The sequence below is a fragment of the Garra rufa genome, chromosome 15 (genome assembly GCF_049309525.1).
Source record: "Garra rufa chromosome 15, GarRuf1.0, whole genome shotgun sequence".
In the NCBI taxonomy this organism is placed as follows: Eukaryota; Metazoa; Chordata; class Actinopteri; order Cypriniformes; family Cyprinidae; genus Garra; species Garra rufa.
In genome coordinates this window covers 41,529,779-41,547,322 of record NC_133375.1, presented here as the reverse complement: position 1 = coordinate 41,547,322, position 17,544 = coordinate 41,529,779, and the positions used below count along the sequence as shown (strand labels likewise).

General features: G+C 35.5%; 1 protein-coding gene across 1 annotated transcript in view; it reads left to right on the top strand.

Annotated features, from left to right (window-relative positions):
• Nucleotides 1-17,544, top strand: part of crb2b (crumbs cell polarity complex component 2b) — a 67,911-nt gene that overhangs the window by 22,365 nt on the left and 28,002 nt on the right. Inside the window, exons 3-8 of the mRNA XM_073819895.1 lie at nucleotides 7,128-7,159; nucleotides 9,145-9,840; nucleotides 11,374-11,569; nucleotides 15,290-15,429; nucleotides 16,558-16,740; nucleotides 16,821-16,934. Of these exons, the coding sequence (XP_073675996.1) occupies nucleotides 7,128-7,159; nucleotides 9,145-9,840; nucleotides 11,374-11,569; nucleotides 15,290-15,429; nucleotides 16,558-16,740; nucleotides 16,821-16,934 (1,361 nt within the window). The remainder of the gene's footprint in view (nucleotides 1-7,127; nucleotides 7,160-9,144; nucleotides 9,841-11,373; nucleotides 11,570-15,289; nucleotides 15,430-16,557; nucleotides 16,741-16,820; nucleotides 16,935-17,544) is intronic.

The window sequence follows — 17,544 nt, the reverse complement described above, 5'->3', positions numbered from 1 at the left end:
ACTAGGGTGTTGATAAGTTGATTCTAGGGTGTTGTGGGTGGTTGTTAGGCAGTTTCTAGGGTGTAGTGTGTAGTTGAATGGGTTGCTAGATTTTCTGCTGTGTTCGGATGGTTGCAAGGGCGTGGCTAAGTTGATTCTAGGTGTTTGTAAAGCTGTTTTTTAGGGTGTAGCGTGTAGACTTTTTTTAAGGAGTTGCAGGTGGTTGTTAGTCTGTTTCTAGGGTGTAGTTGATAGGGGTTGCTAGACTTTCTACAGTGTTCGGATGGTTGCTAGCGCATTGCTAAGTTGATTCTAGGGTGTTAAGCTGTTTTTTGGGGGTAGCGTGTATTGATGGGGGTTGTTAGACTTTTCTAGGGAGTTGTGGGTGGTTGTTAGGCTGTTTCTAGGGTGTAGAGTGTAGTTGATAGTGGTTGGATATGACTCTGGTTCCTCCTTTAATGTGTGTTTGGGTACTTTTTCACCTGTTTTCAGGTTCAGCAGGTGATAACGGTGCTTCTCATCATGATATAAAGCACCAGCGCACACAAACACCGAAGAATGACACACACATTGATGGTAGTAAACGTGATACTCACCACTAATGAGCTGTTTCTCACAGTTTATCATTAGCTTATGAATGAGACAGCGGTGCGTCATCTAATGAGTGTGTCTCATTGTTCTAGTGGGGGTTTTAGTGTAAGTGATTTCTTTAGCGCTCCTCCCTAATGAAGCTATGACCTATTTCTGCATTTGCGGGAAGCCTGAATTCTGGGTGCTTCTGGACAGATTGAAAGCGCAGGGCGAGACGCGCGGCATAGTTGACCATCGCCATGGAAACCCCGTTGGAGAGCGCTGCCACTTCACTCTTTGTGCTTAAGTGGAATAGCAGCTCGCATGTTTTTGACTGAATGCGCTGCATTGTGTCTTTAAGCTGTGATGAAGCCGTGACCGTGACGGGATAGACTTGGTTTGTGTTTGAAAACAACATGTGAAATTCCTTCTCCGGGGAGTTACTGTTGTTTTGCAAGTGCTTAGTTTCATAAAACCCATCTCCAGAAACATGTTTGTGATGCATTAGTAGATTGATGCCACTGTACAGTAGTCAACATTTGAAATGAATCATCAAAGTTGTCCTTAGGCAAGAACGGGTGTTGTTTTGGTTTTAGGACAGCTTTGATGAAAGGTTTTGATCCACTTCAAATGTTGACTACTGTAGAGGAAAATCATTTTTTCAGTATAGAGGGATGTTCTCTGGAATTGTATCAGGGCGACACAGATGTCCAGGGCCCCAGTGACTATCACTTGTTTTTAATTTTATTTGTTGGAGCGTCTATTTACACGAAGTACAAATAGCCCACCTTGTTGGCAAAGGCTGTTTACACTAACTCCACCCACCAATGTGTGATTGGGCAAGTCAACACTACAAAAGATGGTTGTTAAACATCAGTTCGAGTGGTGAGATGTGAAGAATACATTTTTGATTTATTGGAAAAACGTAAGGTTTTACCAAAAAAGAGACTTAAGTATGCAAGATTTTAATCACTTTAATGCATCCTTGCTGAATAAAATTATTAATTTCATATTAATAATATTATTAATTTCTTGTTATGTATCATATATGTGACCCTGGACCTCGAAACCAGTCTTAAGTAGCACGGGTATATTTGTAGCAATAGCCAAAAGATACCTTTGTATGGGTCAAAATGTATTTTTTTCTTTTATGCCCCAAAAATTTGTAAATTTCCTCCTGTATATATATTAAAACCTAATTTTTGATTAGTAATATGCATTGTTAAGAACATCATTTGGACAACTTTAAAGGCAATTTTCTCAATATTTTGTTTTTTCCACCCTCAGATTCTAGATTTTCAAATAGTTGTATCTTGGCCAAATATTGTCCTATCCCAAACCATAGATCAATTGTAAGCATTTTAATTTAGTATAAATCTCAATTTCAAAGAATTGACTGGTTTTGTGCCAGGGTCACATATATGGTATATGTCTACGGTATATAACAAATCGGGCAGTTGATGCATAACATGTACAAAGTTTAGGTTAAAATATAAACATAGAGATCTGTACTGTATCTAAGTATTGTTTCTTTTGTTTATTATTTAATTTAATTTATTATTATTTATTTTAAAGGTTTTACAAAAAATAAATTAATAAATAAACCAATTGTGCAAACTCTAGTTTGGATCTATAGATCAGCAATGACCTTTACAATCAATCCAGTAACTCATTCTTCCAGTTTTGTCCTGGCACGTGTGTGTTTTCTTATTTCTCTCCGGTGGGTGTGAGTCCGTACCAGCCGCTGGGTTCATCAATCTCTCAGAGGAGGCTCATGTCTCTGACAGCTGTCGGACACAGAGAGGTCAGAGGGCATCAGGGCTTTAGATATCAGAAGAGCAGACTAACTCAGGTTAAAGAGCACAGCGCTCCTCCTGAATCACAAAAACAAAAGCATCTTCAGAGCGGGGCACACACTAATGGTGCTGTGTTGAGTTTCACAAGCCAAAATGAGTTTGTGATGAAGACCAGCTGCAGCTCTTCCTTTTAACACAATCACTTTGTTTACAAATGAGATAGAAACATATGCAAAAAGGCATTTGAAATTATCTCCCAACAGTAGTTTAAAAGTCGCACAGGTCTATACATAAAGTTGGATATATGCTGTCACTCAAATTTTGGGATCAGTAAGATTCTTAATGGTTTTTAAAGACAGTTCTTATGCTCATCAAGGCTGCAGTTATTTGATCAAAAATACAGAAAAAAATGTAATATTGTGAAATAGTATTTCAATTTAAAACAACTGTTTTCTATGTGAACACATTTGAAAATGTAATTTATTCCTGTGATGCAAAGCTAAATTCTCAGCCTTATTACTCCAGTCTTCAGTATCACTTTTATGCTGATTTATTATCAATGTTAAAAACCGTTGTGCTGTTTAATTTTTTTTTGGAACCTGTGATTTTTCAGGATTCTTTGATCAATAAAAGGAACAATCATTAAAAAGAACAGCATTTATTTAAAATAGGAAGGTTTTCTAAAAATATACACTACTGTTCTTTATCTTTTTGAAAGACATCAGTACTTTTATTCACCAAGGATGTGTTAAATTAATAAAAAGTGAATGCATAGATTTACATTGTTAAAAAAGATTTATATTTTGAATAGATGCTGTTCTTTTTAACTTGTTATTCCTTAAAGAATCCTGAAAAAAGAATCACAGGTTTCAAAGAAAAATCAGCATACTGGAATGATTTCTGAAGGATCATGTGACACTGAAAACTGGAGTAACAGCTGATGAAAATTCAGCTTTGCATCACATGAATAAATTCTATTTTAAAGAGTATTAAAATAAAAAACATTATTTTATATTTTATTAATATTTTGCAATATTACTGTATTTTTCTGTATTTTTGACCAAATAAATGCAGCCTTAATGAGCATAAGAGACTTTTTTTTTTTACTTTTCACATTGTATCTGAACTATTAGGACTCAAAAAGAGCAAAAGATTATATTATATGTACTCTATACAGGCTTTTGAATCCATCTTTATTTATTATGTAGGCACAAATTTGATTAATTTGTTCTGGAGTTGGTAATAACAGCAGACTGAATATGACAAGGAAAACAATAACAAGACAGAAAGAGCCTGCATATGAAATGCAAGCAAGAGACTCTACCTGTGTGTTCATTACAGACAGCTTTAGTGTTTTAATCAAAACAGGATTTGGCGAAACTTCAGTTCAATTGATTTTAATGTATGTTTGTGTGCAGATATGTGATTTAGGATCACTTCTGCTTTTCTAATAGCTCTTTATTGGTCTGCTGCACGACTTAATGCTGAAATTGTGAGGAAAACATGCAGACTTTGATGAAGCCCAAATGACCGTATCCACTATTTGATTACATTTTATCCGTGGTAAAAGCTTGTGTTTACTGATAAGACCACAAAGTACCAAATAATACTGAATGGCATGTGTTTATTAAAGGATGGTCTATAGTGGCCCCTGTCTGGTTTTCTCTGGACGGGGGTCTGATACAGTCTTCTGTCCTGAGGGTTCATACCATATGTCTCTGTGAGGGGTTTGAAGTCTCTTCTGCTAGTCTGAGACGTTGTTTACTAGAGTATTTCATTTGACTTGATTTGAAAGTGAAGCTTCTGAAGCCCATCCGAATAAGCTCTGTCTGCCCCGTCTAGACTTCTGATCTTCCTGTTTATTTGAACAACAGCAACATCTGTTTGTTTTATTGACAGCTGTGGCTGACAAAGTAGCAGAGAATTGTGTTTAGATCAGTGTTCAAGTCTCTCACTAAAGCTCTCCTCTCTTTGTCTGTCTGTCTGTCTGTGTCTTTTTCTTCTCTCAGAGCAGATGATCCTGGATTAGAGACTGTAGGTCATTCACGGTCATTACTAGACCTCCTGACACAGATTCTGTCTCTGTTCTTTGTCGACTGAAAGTGTGAAGGCCAGTGACTGATGTTTAAATGTGTCCTTCACTTTATGCAAAAACTTTTCTCTGTCAGTGTTTTTGTTGTCCTGTAAAAATGACTAAATGTCTTTAACCCTTTAACACTTGATATATTAAATAGTTGCTAATTTTATGAAATGCAAAAGTTTATTGAACACCTGTCACTGAGGTGGAACCTTACTTGCCCCTAAAGAGTGCATATTAGTATCTTAAAAGTATTAACAATTGAAGTCAAAAGTTTACATACTGTACATCTTTCAGAATCTGCAAAATGTTAATTATTTTACCAAAATAAGAGGGAATATAAAAATGCATGTTATTTTTTATTTAGTACCTGACTTAAGTAAGATATTTCAAATCCATCCAAAAGTTTACATACACTTGATTCTTAATACTGTATTGCTACCTGAATGATCCACAGCTGTGCTTTTTGTTTAGTGATAGTTGTTCATGAGTCCCTTGTTTGTCCTGAACAGTTAAACTGCCTGCTGTTCTTCAGAAAAATCCTTCAGGTCCCACAAATTCTTTGGTTTTCCAGTATTTTTGTGCATTTGAACCCTTTCCAACAATGACTGTATGATTTTGAGATCCATCTTTTCACACTGAGGACAACTGAGGGACTCATATGCAACTATTACAGAAGGTTCAAACGCTCACTGATGGTTCAGAAGGAGTCGGAGGGTGCAAAACTTTCTGAATTTGAAGATCAGGGTAAATTTAACTTATTTTGTCTTCTGGGATACATGTAAGTATCTTCTGTAGATTCTGAAGGGCAGTACTAAATGAAAAAAATTATATATTTAGGCAAAATAAATAAAATGTATACATCCTAATTCTGTTCAAAAGATTTCACCCCCGGCTCTTAATGCATCCTGTTTCCTTCTGAACCATCATTGAGCGTTTGAACCTTCTGTAATAGTTGTATATGAGTCCCTCAGTTGTCCTCAGTGTCAAAAGATGGATCTCAAAATCATACAGTCATTGTTGGAAAGGGTTCAAATATGCAAAAATCCTGAAAAACCAAAGAATTTTGGGACCTGAAGGATTTTTCTGAAGTACAGAGGGCAGTTTAACTGTTCAGGACAAACAAGAGACTGTATTTAAACGTATTTTTTAATGTGAAAAAAATAGCATGCGTTTTGTATGATCCCTCTTATTTTGGTAAAATTATTAACATTTTGCAGCTTCTGTAACTTTTGTAACCTTTATGTAAACATTTGACTTCAACTGTATTAGTACCTAAAGTGTACATATTATTACCATAATTAGAACCTTTTTCAAAGATACCACCACCACCAGTGACAACATTTGTCACTTTTTTTTCTTTGCGTAAACGATTATAGAAAAAGTTTAAATATGAAGGGATAAAACAGCTAGATTTTATTCAGAGATTCAAACTGAGCAGAACAATGGAATTTGGTGCAGATGCTGATATTTATATAGACAGAAATTATCATGAAACTCTGATAGCTTGTAATGAAAATCATTTAGATCTTTATAAAAATAATAAATACTCTATATTTCCCCTAAAATGTCTTAATAAGGTGATATTTAAATGTGTAGTTTGATTATCAAAAGACATTGATTATTGATTTATTACTTGAGAGATGAACAAACAATTGCTCCTCAAAAGCCTAATGATCATATTTGATACTCACTGATTTTTCTGAAAAAAAAAATTGCATGGATAATCAACTAAATCTAAGTTTCTTCAGTCCAGTAAGTGTTCATCTTGAAATATTACTAGCAAGATAAAAGAGATTCTTAGAACTATGTACTAAAGCCAAAGATGGATGTGTGTACAATTATACTAAAAGAGGCTTTTCTCGCTAAAAAGGTCTATTAATCAGATGACAGAAATGGTGTGTGACAGGTTTTTAGCAAAGTTTTGATTGTTGAACATTTGCACGACTATCAAATATAATACCTAATAACTAGTACCTTGGTTAGAACAAAATAAATTGTCTTTGAAGCAAAATTGTGTAAAATATTATGTCTTGTTTTCAGAGTTATGTCTTTGTTTTTTGTCTCGTTTTAATCATGAATTGACGTCTTTGGTGAAACCAGTTGCTGGTTAATCTAGATAAGTAGCTTGTCTGTATTAGCAGGGTACATTAAATATATCCCAATCATAAAAATATGACAGTTGTAGTTTATTTAGAGTGTTTAACCTGAATCACCAGTAATCAGCACTAAACCACATCAAACTGGTCCTGATCTCACCACAGGCTTTATGGATGACAGATCTATATGGAAAGGTATATTTATGTTTCACGTGCATGAAGATGGATTAGTCTCAGTGAGTGGTGGTCAGTTAAGCTGATAACCCATTGACGGAGCATCTGGTGGAGGTTTAGCTAGAGTTGGTAAGACGCTCCCCATCTGCTGGTGGAAGTACTAGTGAAGACAAGCCCCTTTATCCTAAAGGAATCCCAGTGTAAATCTGCAGCCAGCAGCCCGATGTGCGTGTGGTTAGTAGCGCTGTCATATACTGGACCTGAGATTTTAGTGACATAGACTGTCAGGTTCGAGCCTGCTGTGCGAATAGGATTCATTAGGTGTCATGGTCTTCACAGGCAGGGCAGAGTCTCACTCATGGGAAGTTTCTTTAAGAGGCTTTAACTCTGTTAGGGTGAATCTTCTATACTGTCCTGACTTACTCTGAGTAGATGCTGTGGTGCGGAGGTTAAATCTCCAGATGGTGAGGGGAAAGTGGTTGGTTTGATGGTCAAACAAGTTATGCCAGAGTCACAGGTCTTTCATTTCATGAGTGTAAATTTGACCTTAATTGCTTTGAAATGTGCATTCAATGTTTATTTTTGTTTTGTCTGTGTGACTCCGCCCACAGCAGAACACCAGTTGCAATAAAAAGGATAGCTTCAGTCCAGTCACTGAACACCCACTCTCTGAACAGGTTTGCAAATCATTTCACAAATTGAATGGTTTGCGATCTCAGAGTCCTGATCTCAAATGATGGTTTACGAAGCATTACTTAAATCAGGACACAGAGCGTGGATCACAAATATTTTCATTCAGATCAGAACTTCAGAGCATGAATTGTGAATCGTTTGATCTAGATTGGAACTTTGCGTATCGCAAATCATTTGATTCAGATTTTAGAACTTCGGAGTGGACCTGCAAATCATTTCGCGAGTTAAATGATTCACAATCCGCGTCCTGATGTAAATTATGGGTTGCAAATCATTATTCAGAAGGGGACTATGGAGCGCGGAGCGCCAATCATTTGATTTAGATCAGAACTTCGGAGCGGGTTTGTGAATCTTTTGATTCAGATTGTGACTTCATAATGCGGATCGTGAATCATTTGATTCAGAGTGCATATATCTAGCAAATCATTTGATTTAAATCAGCATTTCAGAGTGAATTCGCAAATCATTTTGCAAATTAAACGATTCAAGAACCTCGCTCTGAAGTCCCGATCTAAAATTATGGTTCATGAATCATTATTCAGAACGGGACTACAGAGCACAGATTGTGAATCATTTGATTTAGATCGGAACTTTGGAGCAGATTTTTGAAACCTTTGATTCAGATTGGAACTTCAGAGCAGGGATCACAAATCAGTTGATTCAGATAAGGACTTCAAAGAATGCATTGCGAATCATTCAATTCAGTTTAGGATTTCGGAGTGCAGATTCCGAATCACTTGATTTAGATTGGAACTTTGGAGTGGGAGTGTGAATCTTTTGATTGAGATCAGAACTATGGAGCGCAGATCTCGAATCATTTGATTCAGATCGGGGCTTCAGAGCATGCATCACGAATCATTTGATTCAGTTTGGGACTTCGGAGTGTGGATATCAATCATTTGTTTTAGATCAGAACTTTGGAGCGGGTTTGTGAATCTTTTAATTCAGAGTTGGGGATCGCGAATCAGTTGATTCAGATCATGACTTCAGAAAGTGGATCTCGAATCATTTGATTTAGATCGGGACTTCAGAGCAGGTTTGTGAACCTTTTGATTTAGATCGGAATTTTGGAGCGGGTTTGTCAATCTTTTGATTCAGGTCGGAACTTCATCGCGATTTAGATATGGACTTTGGAACGTGAAACGTGGATCGTGAATCATTTGATTCAGTTTGGGACTTCGGATCTCCAATCATTTGTTTTAGATCAGAACTTTGGAGCGGGTTTGTGAATCTTTTAATTCAGAGTTGGGGATCGCGAATCAGTTGATTCAGATCATGACTTCAGAAAGTGGATTTCGAATCATTTGATTTAGATCGGGACTTCAGAGCAGGTTTGTCAATCTTTTGATTCAGGTCGGAACTTCATCGCGATTTAGATAAGGACTTTGGAACGTGAAGCGTGGATCGTGAATCATTTGATTCAGTTTGGGACTTCGGAGTTCGGATCTCCAATCATTTGTTTTAGATCGGAACTTCAGAGCAGGGATTGTGAATCTGTTGATTCAGATAAGTACTTTGGAGCGTGGAGTGTGAATCATTTGATTTAGATCGGAACTTCGGAGTGTGTATTGCATGCATTTTTTCTGATTTCTTTTTTTTTATTAAACCGTACAAAACAACCATCAAGGCATTGCAATTAAAAAAAAAAAAAAAAACAGAAAAAGAAAGACAAAATCTTCTAATAATGACTGCTTTGTAAAATCATCCCTATAAAATGCTTTTTAACACATACACTAATTATAGTTTGTATCGGTAGGTCTGTTCTGCACGGTCACGTCTGACGTGTGTCTGTCCTCTCCATGCCAAAACAACAGCACCTGCGTCCCAGCTTTAAACGGCTACCTGTGTCTCTGCTCTTTAACCCCGCCTGTATACACCGGCGAACACTGTGAGCATTTATATGACCCGTGCGAAAATGCAGGCTGTCCGTCCAGCTGCTTCAGCACTCCAGGAACTGACAACTACACCTGTCTGTGTCCCGACGGCTTTGACGGTCCAAACTGCACCCGAAACATCAATGAATGTGAGAGCAACCCCTGTACGGGACTCAAGAGCTACTGCGTAGATGGAGTCGATGGATATTCGTGCCACTGTCCCAGCGGATACAGCGGGGACGACTGCGGGACAAGGGTGCGAGACTGCGCCGATGACCCGTGCTATAATAACGCCACCTGCGTTTGGGCGGCATCCGGGTACGAGTGCCAGTGCATCGCGGGTTTCCGAGGTCAACATTGTGAAGAAGATATTGATGAGTGTCTGTCGCAGCCCTGCAGGAACGGCGCCATCTGTCAGGATGGGATTGATGTGTATCAATGCTACTGCGTACCTGGCTTTCAAGGTTATCACTGTGACATTGACATTAATGAGTGCGCATCCCAACCCTGTGAGAACAACGGGACGTGCATCAATGGGAGAGACCGCTACATCTGCGAGTGTCTCATTGGATTTACAGGTTAGGACTGTCAAAATTATTATTTTATTACTATTCTTATTTTAATTTTGCAACAAAAAACATCATTTACAAGCATAAAGACAATAAACAAGATTTTCTTGTAAGTGTTACAATGCAGGATATTCTGAAATTAACTTAAATATATTGTATTACCTTATAAGTATAACATCGGTCTGACATGACAGTCTGCTCATTTTTTGGTCATTATATAATTCAGAGAATTATATACAGATTTGATCAAATAATAAAAATAAAATAATTTTTATATTTGAGTTTGATTATTTAAGAAAATAAATTAATAAAAAGAATATATAATATATAATATATTGATTATTATTATTATATATAATATATTAAAAATAAAATGGAATATATATATTATTTCTTATGTTTGAGATTCCTTGGACATTCCGTCAACCAGCTTGATTGCAAATAAATGTTTTTCTTTTTTCAAAAATAATTATTTAATTTAATTTATTTATTATTTATACCATATTTATTACAATTATTTTATAACAATAATTTACTTAACTTAATAAAATGTTTTATGAACAAATAGACAATTTACATTTGTCTGCAAAAATAATTTCAGGCATTTAAGCAGAAAAAGGTGTAAAGAAAAATAAACTATTAGTTATATGCTTATTTATTTGCTAAATATTTATTTAAATGATTTTATTAAAATATTTATGTTTGTCTACATAAATAATGTTTTAACTAATTAATCAGTCTTTAACTATTAGTGTCTAAACTAATCAGTCAATGCCATAACTAATCTACCAGTACTTTAATGAATCATCTAGTGTCCTAACTAATCTGTTGCTAATCATTCAGGCCCGGTTTCACAGACAAGGCTTAAGCCTAGTCCTAGATTAAAATGTAAATCTGAGCTGTTTGAACTGAAAGAAACTTGCACTGACTGATCTTAAAATATATCGGTGTCTTTGTTTTGTCTCAAGATGCACACCAGTAATGTTTTTTTCTAAGCATGTTTATAAAAATTACTTAAATATCCTAATTGAACTATCTGCTAATCCTGGTTTAGTCTAAGCCCTGTCTGTGAAACCGGGCCTCAGTGCCTTAACTAATAAATCAGTTTCTAAACTAATCAATTTGAGGCTAGTCAGTCAATGCCCTAACTTATCAACCAGTATCTTAACTGAACAATCCGTTTCTAAACTAATCAGCCTAATCAGCACATATATTAAAACACTTATTAAAATTATTTTATTACAATTTCAGTTTTATAGAAATGTATTACATAACATATGCAATTTATATTTGTCTACAGATATAATTTTTGGCATTTAAGCAGAAGAAATGCCATTAATGTCACCCAAAAAGGTTTAGTCATTTAGTCGTTTGACCACGGTAATGTTACCATATATACCATTGTACATAGATATGGCAATGCCACATAAACAATACAACAGTGTATTCAAAACAACCATCATGGAAGCAGCACCTATTTTGAGATGACTACATTGACTAGTTTCTTCTGTGAGTGAGTCTGTATGTTGATTTATCCTGCAGGAGTGAACTGTGAAGCTGATGTTGATGAATGTGAGGCAGATCCCTGTCAGAACGGCGCCACCTGCCACGATCATGTGGGTCTGTACACCTGTGAGTGTGTGCCAGGATACGAGGGCATCAACTGTGAGCTGAACATCAACGAGTGTGACAGTTCACCCTGCCAGCACGGAGGAAAGTGTCTGGATATGGTGAATGGGTGAGTGTATTTTTCCGGCCTCCATCTGATCATGGAGGTTTCAGACAACTAATCAATAACCAGAGGGCCACTGACTGGTAGAGTTTAGTTTCAACCTTCCTCCAACACACCTGCCTTTAAAATGTACTTTTATTAGCTGTAACCAGTGTCAGTTGATAATCAATTGGTTTCTTAACTAATCAACCAATGTTTTAATTGTTTAGCTATTGTCTTAACTAAACCAGTCTGTGATTTAGCTAATCAATCGGTGTCTTAACCAATCAACCAATGTCTGAGCTAATCAATCTCTGGCTAGTCAATCAGGTCCTTATCTAATCAGTCTGTGCCTTAACTAATCAACCAGTGCTTTAATGAATCAACCATTGTCTTAACTAAACAACAAGTGCCTTAACTAATCAACAAATGTCTTAACTAATCAACCACTGCTTTAATGAATCAACCAGTGTCTTAACTAAACAAGTGCTTTAACTAATCAATTAAAGTCTTAACTAATCAACCAGTGCTTTAATGAATCAACCATTGTCTTAACTAAACAGCAAGTGCCTTAACTAATCAACAAATGTCTTAACTAATCAACCAATGCTTTAATGAATCAACCAGTGTCTTAACTAAACAACAAGTGGCATAACTAATCAACCACTGCTTTAATGAATCAACCAGTGTCTTAACTAAGCAAGTGCCTTAACTAATCAATTAAAGCCTTAACTAATCAACCAGTGTTTTAATGAATCAACCAGTGTCTTAACTAAACAACAAGTGGCATAACTAATCAACCACTGCTTTAATGAATCAACTATTGTCTTAACTAATTAACAAATGTCTTAACTAATCAACCAATGCTTTAATGAATCAACCAGTGTCTTAACTAAACAAAAGGTGCCTTAACTAATCAATCAAAATCTTGACTATCAACCAATTATTTAATGAATCAACCAGTGTCTTAACTAAACAAGTGGCGTAACTGATCAACGAGTGCCCTAACTAATCAACCAAAGTCTTAACTAATCAACCATTTCTTTAATGAATCAACCAGTGTCTTAACTAAACAACAAGTGCTTTAACTAAACAACCAGTGCCTTAACTAATCAACCAATGTCTTAACTATTTAACTAGTGCTTTAATGAATCAACCAGTGTCTTAACAAATCAATCTGTGACTAATCAATCAGTACCTTAACTAATAAATAATTTTCTAAACAAATCAGTCTGTGGTTAGTCAATGCCTTGACTTATCAACCAATGGTTTTACGAGTGTGTCAATGAGTGATCATTGAATGTCTTAACTAATCAATAAGTGTCTTAACCTATCAACCAATGTCTGAGCTAATCAGGTCCTTACCTAATCAATCTGTGCCTTAACTAATCAACAAATGTCTTAACTAATCAACCAATGCTTTTTTTATTGAATCAACCAGTGTCTTAACTAAACAACAAGTGGCATAACTAATCAGCCAATTCCATGCCCTAACTAATCAACCAAAGTCTTAACTAATCAACCATTTCTTTAATGAATCAACCAGTGTCTTAACTAAACAACAAGTGCTTTAACTAAACAACCAGTGCCTTAACTAATCAACCAATGTCTTAACTATTTAACTAGTGCTTTAATGAATCCACCAGTGTCTTAACAAATCAATCTGTGACTAATCAATCAGTACCTTAACTAATAAATAATTTTCTAAACAAATCAGTCTGTGGTTAGTCAATGCCTTGACTTATCAACCAATGGTTTTACGAGTGTGTCAATGAGTGATCATTGAATGTCTTAACTAATCAATAAGTGTCTTAACCTATCAACCAATGTCTGAGCTAATCAGGTCCTTACCTAATCAATCTGTGCCTTAACTAATCAACAAATGTCTTAACTAATCAACCAATGCTTTTTTATTGAATCAACCAGTGTCTTAACTAAACAACAAGTGGCATAACTAATCAGCCAATTCCATGCCCTAACTAATCAACCAAAGTCTTAAATAATCAAGCAGTGCTTTAATGATTCAACCAGTGTCTAAACTAAACAAGTGTCTTAACTAATTAACCAGTGCCTTTACTAATCAACCAATGTCTTAACTATTTAACTAGTGCTTTAATGAATTAACCAGTGTCTTAACGAATCAACCTGTGACTAATCAATCAGTACCTTAACTAATAATAAATAAATAAAAAGATTTAAACAAATCAGTCTGTGGTTAATCAATGCATTAACTAATCAACCAGTGGTTAACCTAGTCAGTCTGTCAATGAGTGGCTTAACTGAGCAAACAATGTCTTAACTAATCAACCAATGTCTAAACTAATCAGTCTCTGGCTAGTCAATTAGTGCCTTAACTAATCAACTTGTGGTTTAATTAATCAACCAATGTCTTAACTAATCAACAAGTGCCTTAATTAATAAATCAGTTTCTAAACTAATCATTCTGTACCTGTTCAGTCAGGTACTGGTTGATTATCTTAACTAAACAATCAGTTTCTAAACTAATCAGTCTGTGGCTAATCAGTCAGTGCATTAAGTAATAAAGCTGTTTCTAAATGAATCAATCTGTGGCTAGTCAGTTATTGCCTTAACCAATCAAGCAGTGTCTTAACTAATCAACCAGTGGCTTAATTAATGAATCAGTTTCTAAATTAATCAATCTGTAGCTATTCAGTCAGTGCCTTAACTAATCAACCAGTGCCTTAACTAATCAACCAGTGTCTAAACTAATCAACCAGTGTCTAAACTAATCAACCAGTGCCTTAACTAATCAACCAGCGCCTTAACTGATCAACCAATGTCTTAACTAATCAATCAGTGCCTTTACTGATCAACAAATTTCTTAACTAATCAACCAGTGCCTTAACTAATCAATCAGTAGCCAATCAATCAGTGCTTTAACTATTTAACCAGTGTCTTAACTAAACAGTCTTTGGTTAATCAATCTGTGTCTTAAATAATCAACCAATTACTCTTCAATCTGTGGCTAACTGGTCAGTCAATGTCTTAACTAAACTAGTGCATTTATTAATCAAACAACCAGTGCCTTGACTAATCAACCAATGTCTTAACTAATCAGTCAGTTCCTTAACTAATCAACCAGTGCCTTAACTGATCAACCAATGTCTTAACTAATCAATCAGTTCCTTAACTAATCAACCAGTGCCTTAACTAGTCATTCATTGTCTTAACTAAACAAGTGCATTTATTAATCAACCAACCAGTGCCTTAACTAATCAGTCAGTGCTGTGATAATGAAGATTCAGTATATTTACTAATTATCCAGTGTATTATTTTGTTAGTCAGCATCTTAACTAATATGATCAGTGATTCAAGGAATAAACCAGAATTGGTCTTTTAAATTGTTGCTGTGGGTTGTTTTTTGCTCTGCAGGGTAAAGCATTCTCCCCTACCCCCTGGAACGCTATTTTGCCACAGAAACCATGAAAAAGACATGTTTGGGCTAGTTTTGAATAGCAACTGGGCTTTTTTTGTTTCAAAGACCTGGCAACCCTGTTTAAGAACCACACATTGGTTCAAGCTTAAAAAGATCCATTTAAGTAGTAATGAATGAAAGGCTTAAAATCGTATGTGTAAGGGCCAGGGGGTATGAAAGTAAAAGTGGAATGAAATGTGAATGATCTGTCTGAGAAAATTGCACGAATACAGTTGCTGTCTGTCTTTATTAACCAGCCAGCTAGTGTATAAAATGATATTTTTTCAGTCTGTGATGTGTTTGCATTCCAGCTATGAGTGTGACTGCAGTGGCACTGGATTCGTGGGCTCTTTCTGTGATGTTGACATACCAGAGTGTGCGTCTGACCCCTGTCAACATGGTGCCACCTGCCAGGAAGGAGTTAACCATTATACCTGTCTCTGCTGGCCTGGTAACCGGTTTTCAATTTCTAACCTGTTCATCATTTACTTATTGTTTATTTATGCATGTAAAGGCTCATTTTATAGAAAGATGATAATGCAGTGATAATGTCTCAGCATCATGTTGTGCTCATCGGTAATGATCTGTTACACAACACTGCCACCTAGAGAAACATGTAGGACATTACAAAGAGAACTATTAACTCCAAATGAAATGCTATTTCAGACTATGAATGTACAATATGGAATGCATGATTTTTTTTGGAGTAGATGTGACCCTGGACCACAAAACCAGTTATTAGGGTAATTTTTTAAATTGAGATTTATACATAATTTGAAAGCTGAATAAAGCAGCTTTGATAGGATGTGACAATATTTGGCCAAGATACAACTATTAGAAAATCTGGAATCTGAGGGTGCAAATTTTTTTTTGAGAAAATCGCTATTAAAGTTGTCCAAATGAAGTTCTTAACAATGCATGTTACTAATCAGAAATTAAGTTTTGATATATTTATGGTAGGAAAGGAACAAAACATCTTCATGGAACATGATCTTTACTTAATATCCTAATGGTTTTTGGCATAAAAGAAAAATCGATCATTTTGACCTATACAGTGTATTTTTGGCTATTGCTACAAATATACCCGTGTTACTTAAGACTGGTTTTGTGGTCCAGAATTTTCTAGAAAATTATTGACTATAAGTCACACCGGGCCAAAATTGCATTGTTTTTATTATAACATTAAATAATGTAAAATATAAATAAAACTGAATGTTTACAAACATTATAAACAAAATATTGTTTTATTGTTTATTTTAACAGTTTTTTTGAACTGAAATAAAATAAAATTTAATTTTTTTATCGCCAAGCCAACATTTCTAATTTTAATTTCATTGAACTTGATAACTGTAACTACAAATAAAACTGATATTAAAATTGAAAAACAATATAAATGTAATCATAATGTCAAAAAGGCACAACAAAATTACTAAAAACTTAACTAAAATTAAAATATTTTTTATTAATACTTTGAATAAATTGTAATATTTTCTATGATCATATCTCGATGATACCAAAACAACACTAGTATTGTATGAAGTCAGTTCTCCACGAGTTTAACTCGTGTTATTTATTTCAGGCTATGAAGGAGAGAACTGTGAGCTTGATGTGGACGAGTGTGAAACGCAGCCGTGCGAGAACGATGGCGAATGTTTCCAGCGATCCAACTCCAGCTACTACAGAGTTCTGCCTGAACTGGACACAGACTTCAGCTATGAGAGCGCCGCTGGATACCTGTGCCACTGCCATGCTGGATTTACAGGTCAGATACATCCCTGTGATGCATCCTTAACATCGACTTCTCAAAGAGCTCCTAGTAATCTGAGCTATTCTGTTTCACAGGCGGCAACTGTTCAGTTAACGTGAACGAATGCGAGTCCACGCCATGTGAAAACGGAGGCACCTGTGAAGATCTCATCAATGCGTTTCAGTGCTCGTGTCCTCCAGGATTCGCAGGTGTGTAAAGGTGCTCCGTATACCACCTGACGTTACTTCAAATCATTCAAAATAATGCAAATATATTAATGGCTGAATAGAATGGGGGAACTATGACGTCACTTTGTAGGCAAAAACCCGGAAGTGAGCTCAATGGGTTTTGTGAATGGGGTTTTGGTTAAATCCCTTAAATAAGGTCCGTGGTTAACAAAAGCTCAAGATACTTTCACGTTTTATTGCTCACGTGGTTTTATTATCACATGCTTGTTTTATTACTGATGCAACCAGCCGAGACGTTCGTACATGAGGTAAACTCATGTTACAATTAACACCACATTTACTGGCTTTAATGATGCATACTTGAAGTCACGTTAAAATTAAAAGTTTATGGACACATGAAGCCGTTAGAAAGCAGAAAGATTGAGGATTTCTAGTAGAAAGGATAAACTAACATTTCTTTTTTAGATTTTTTAAAATAAACTCTGTGTTTTAATTTGAAAGTTTTAGTAATTTTCTTGTGCGTTTTTGTAATTTTTAGTTTTTTTTGTTACAATTATTTTTTTGTTATTTTACTACATTTAAACTAAATTAAATGAAAAAGGTTGAGATTTATAGTTTTAACTAATGTTTT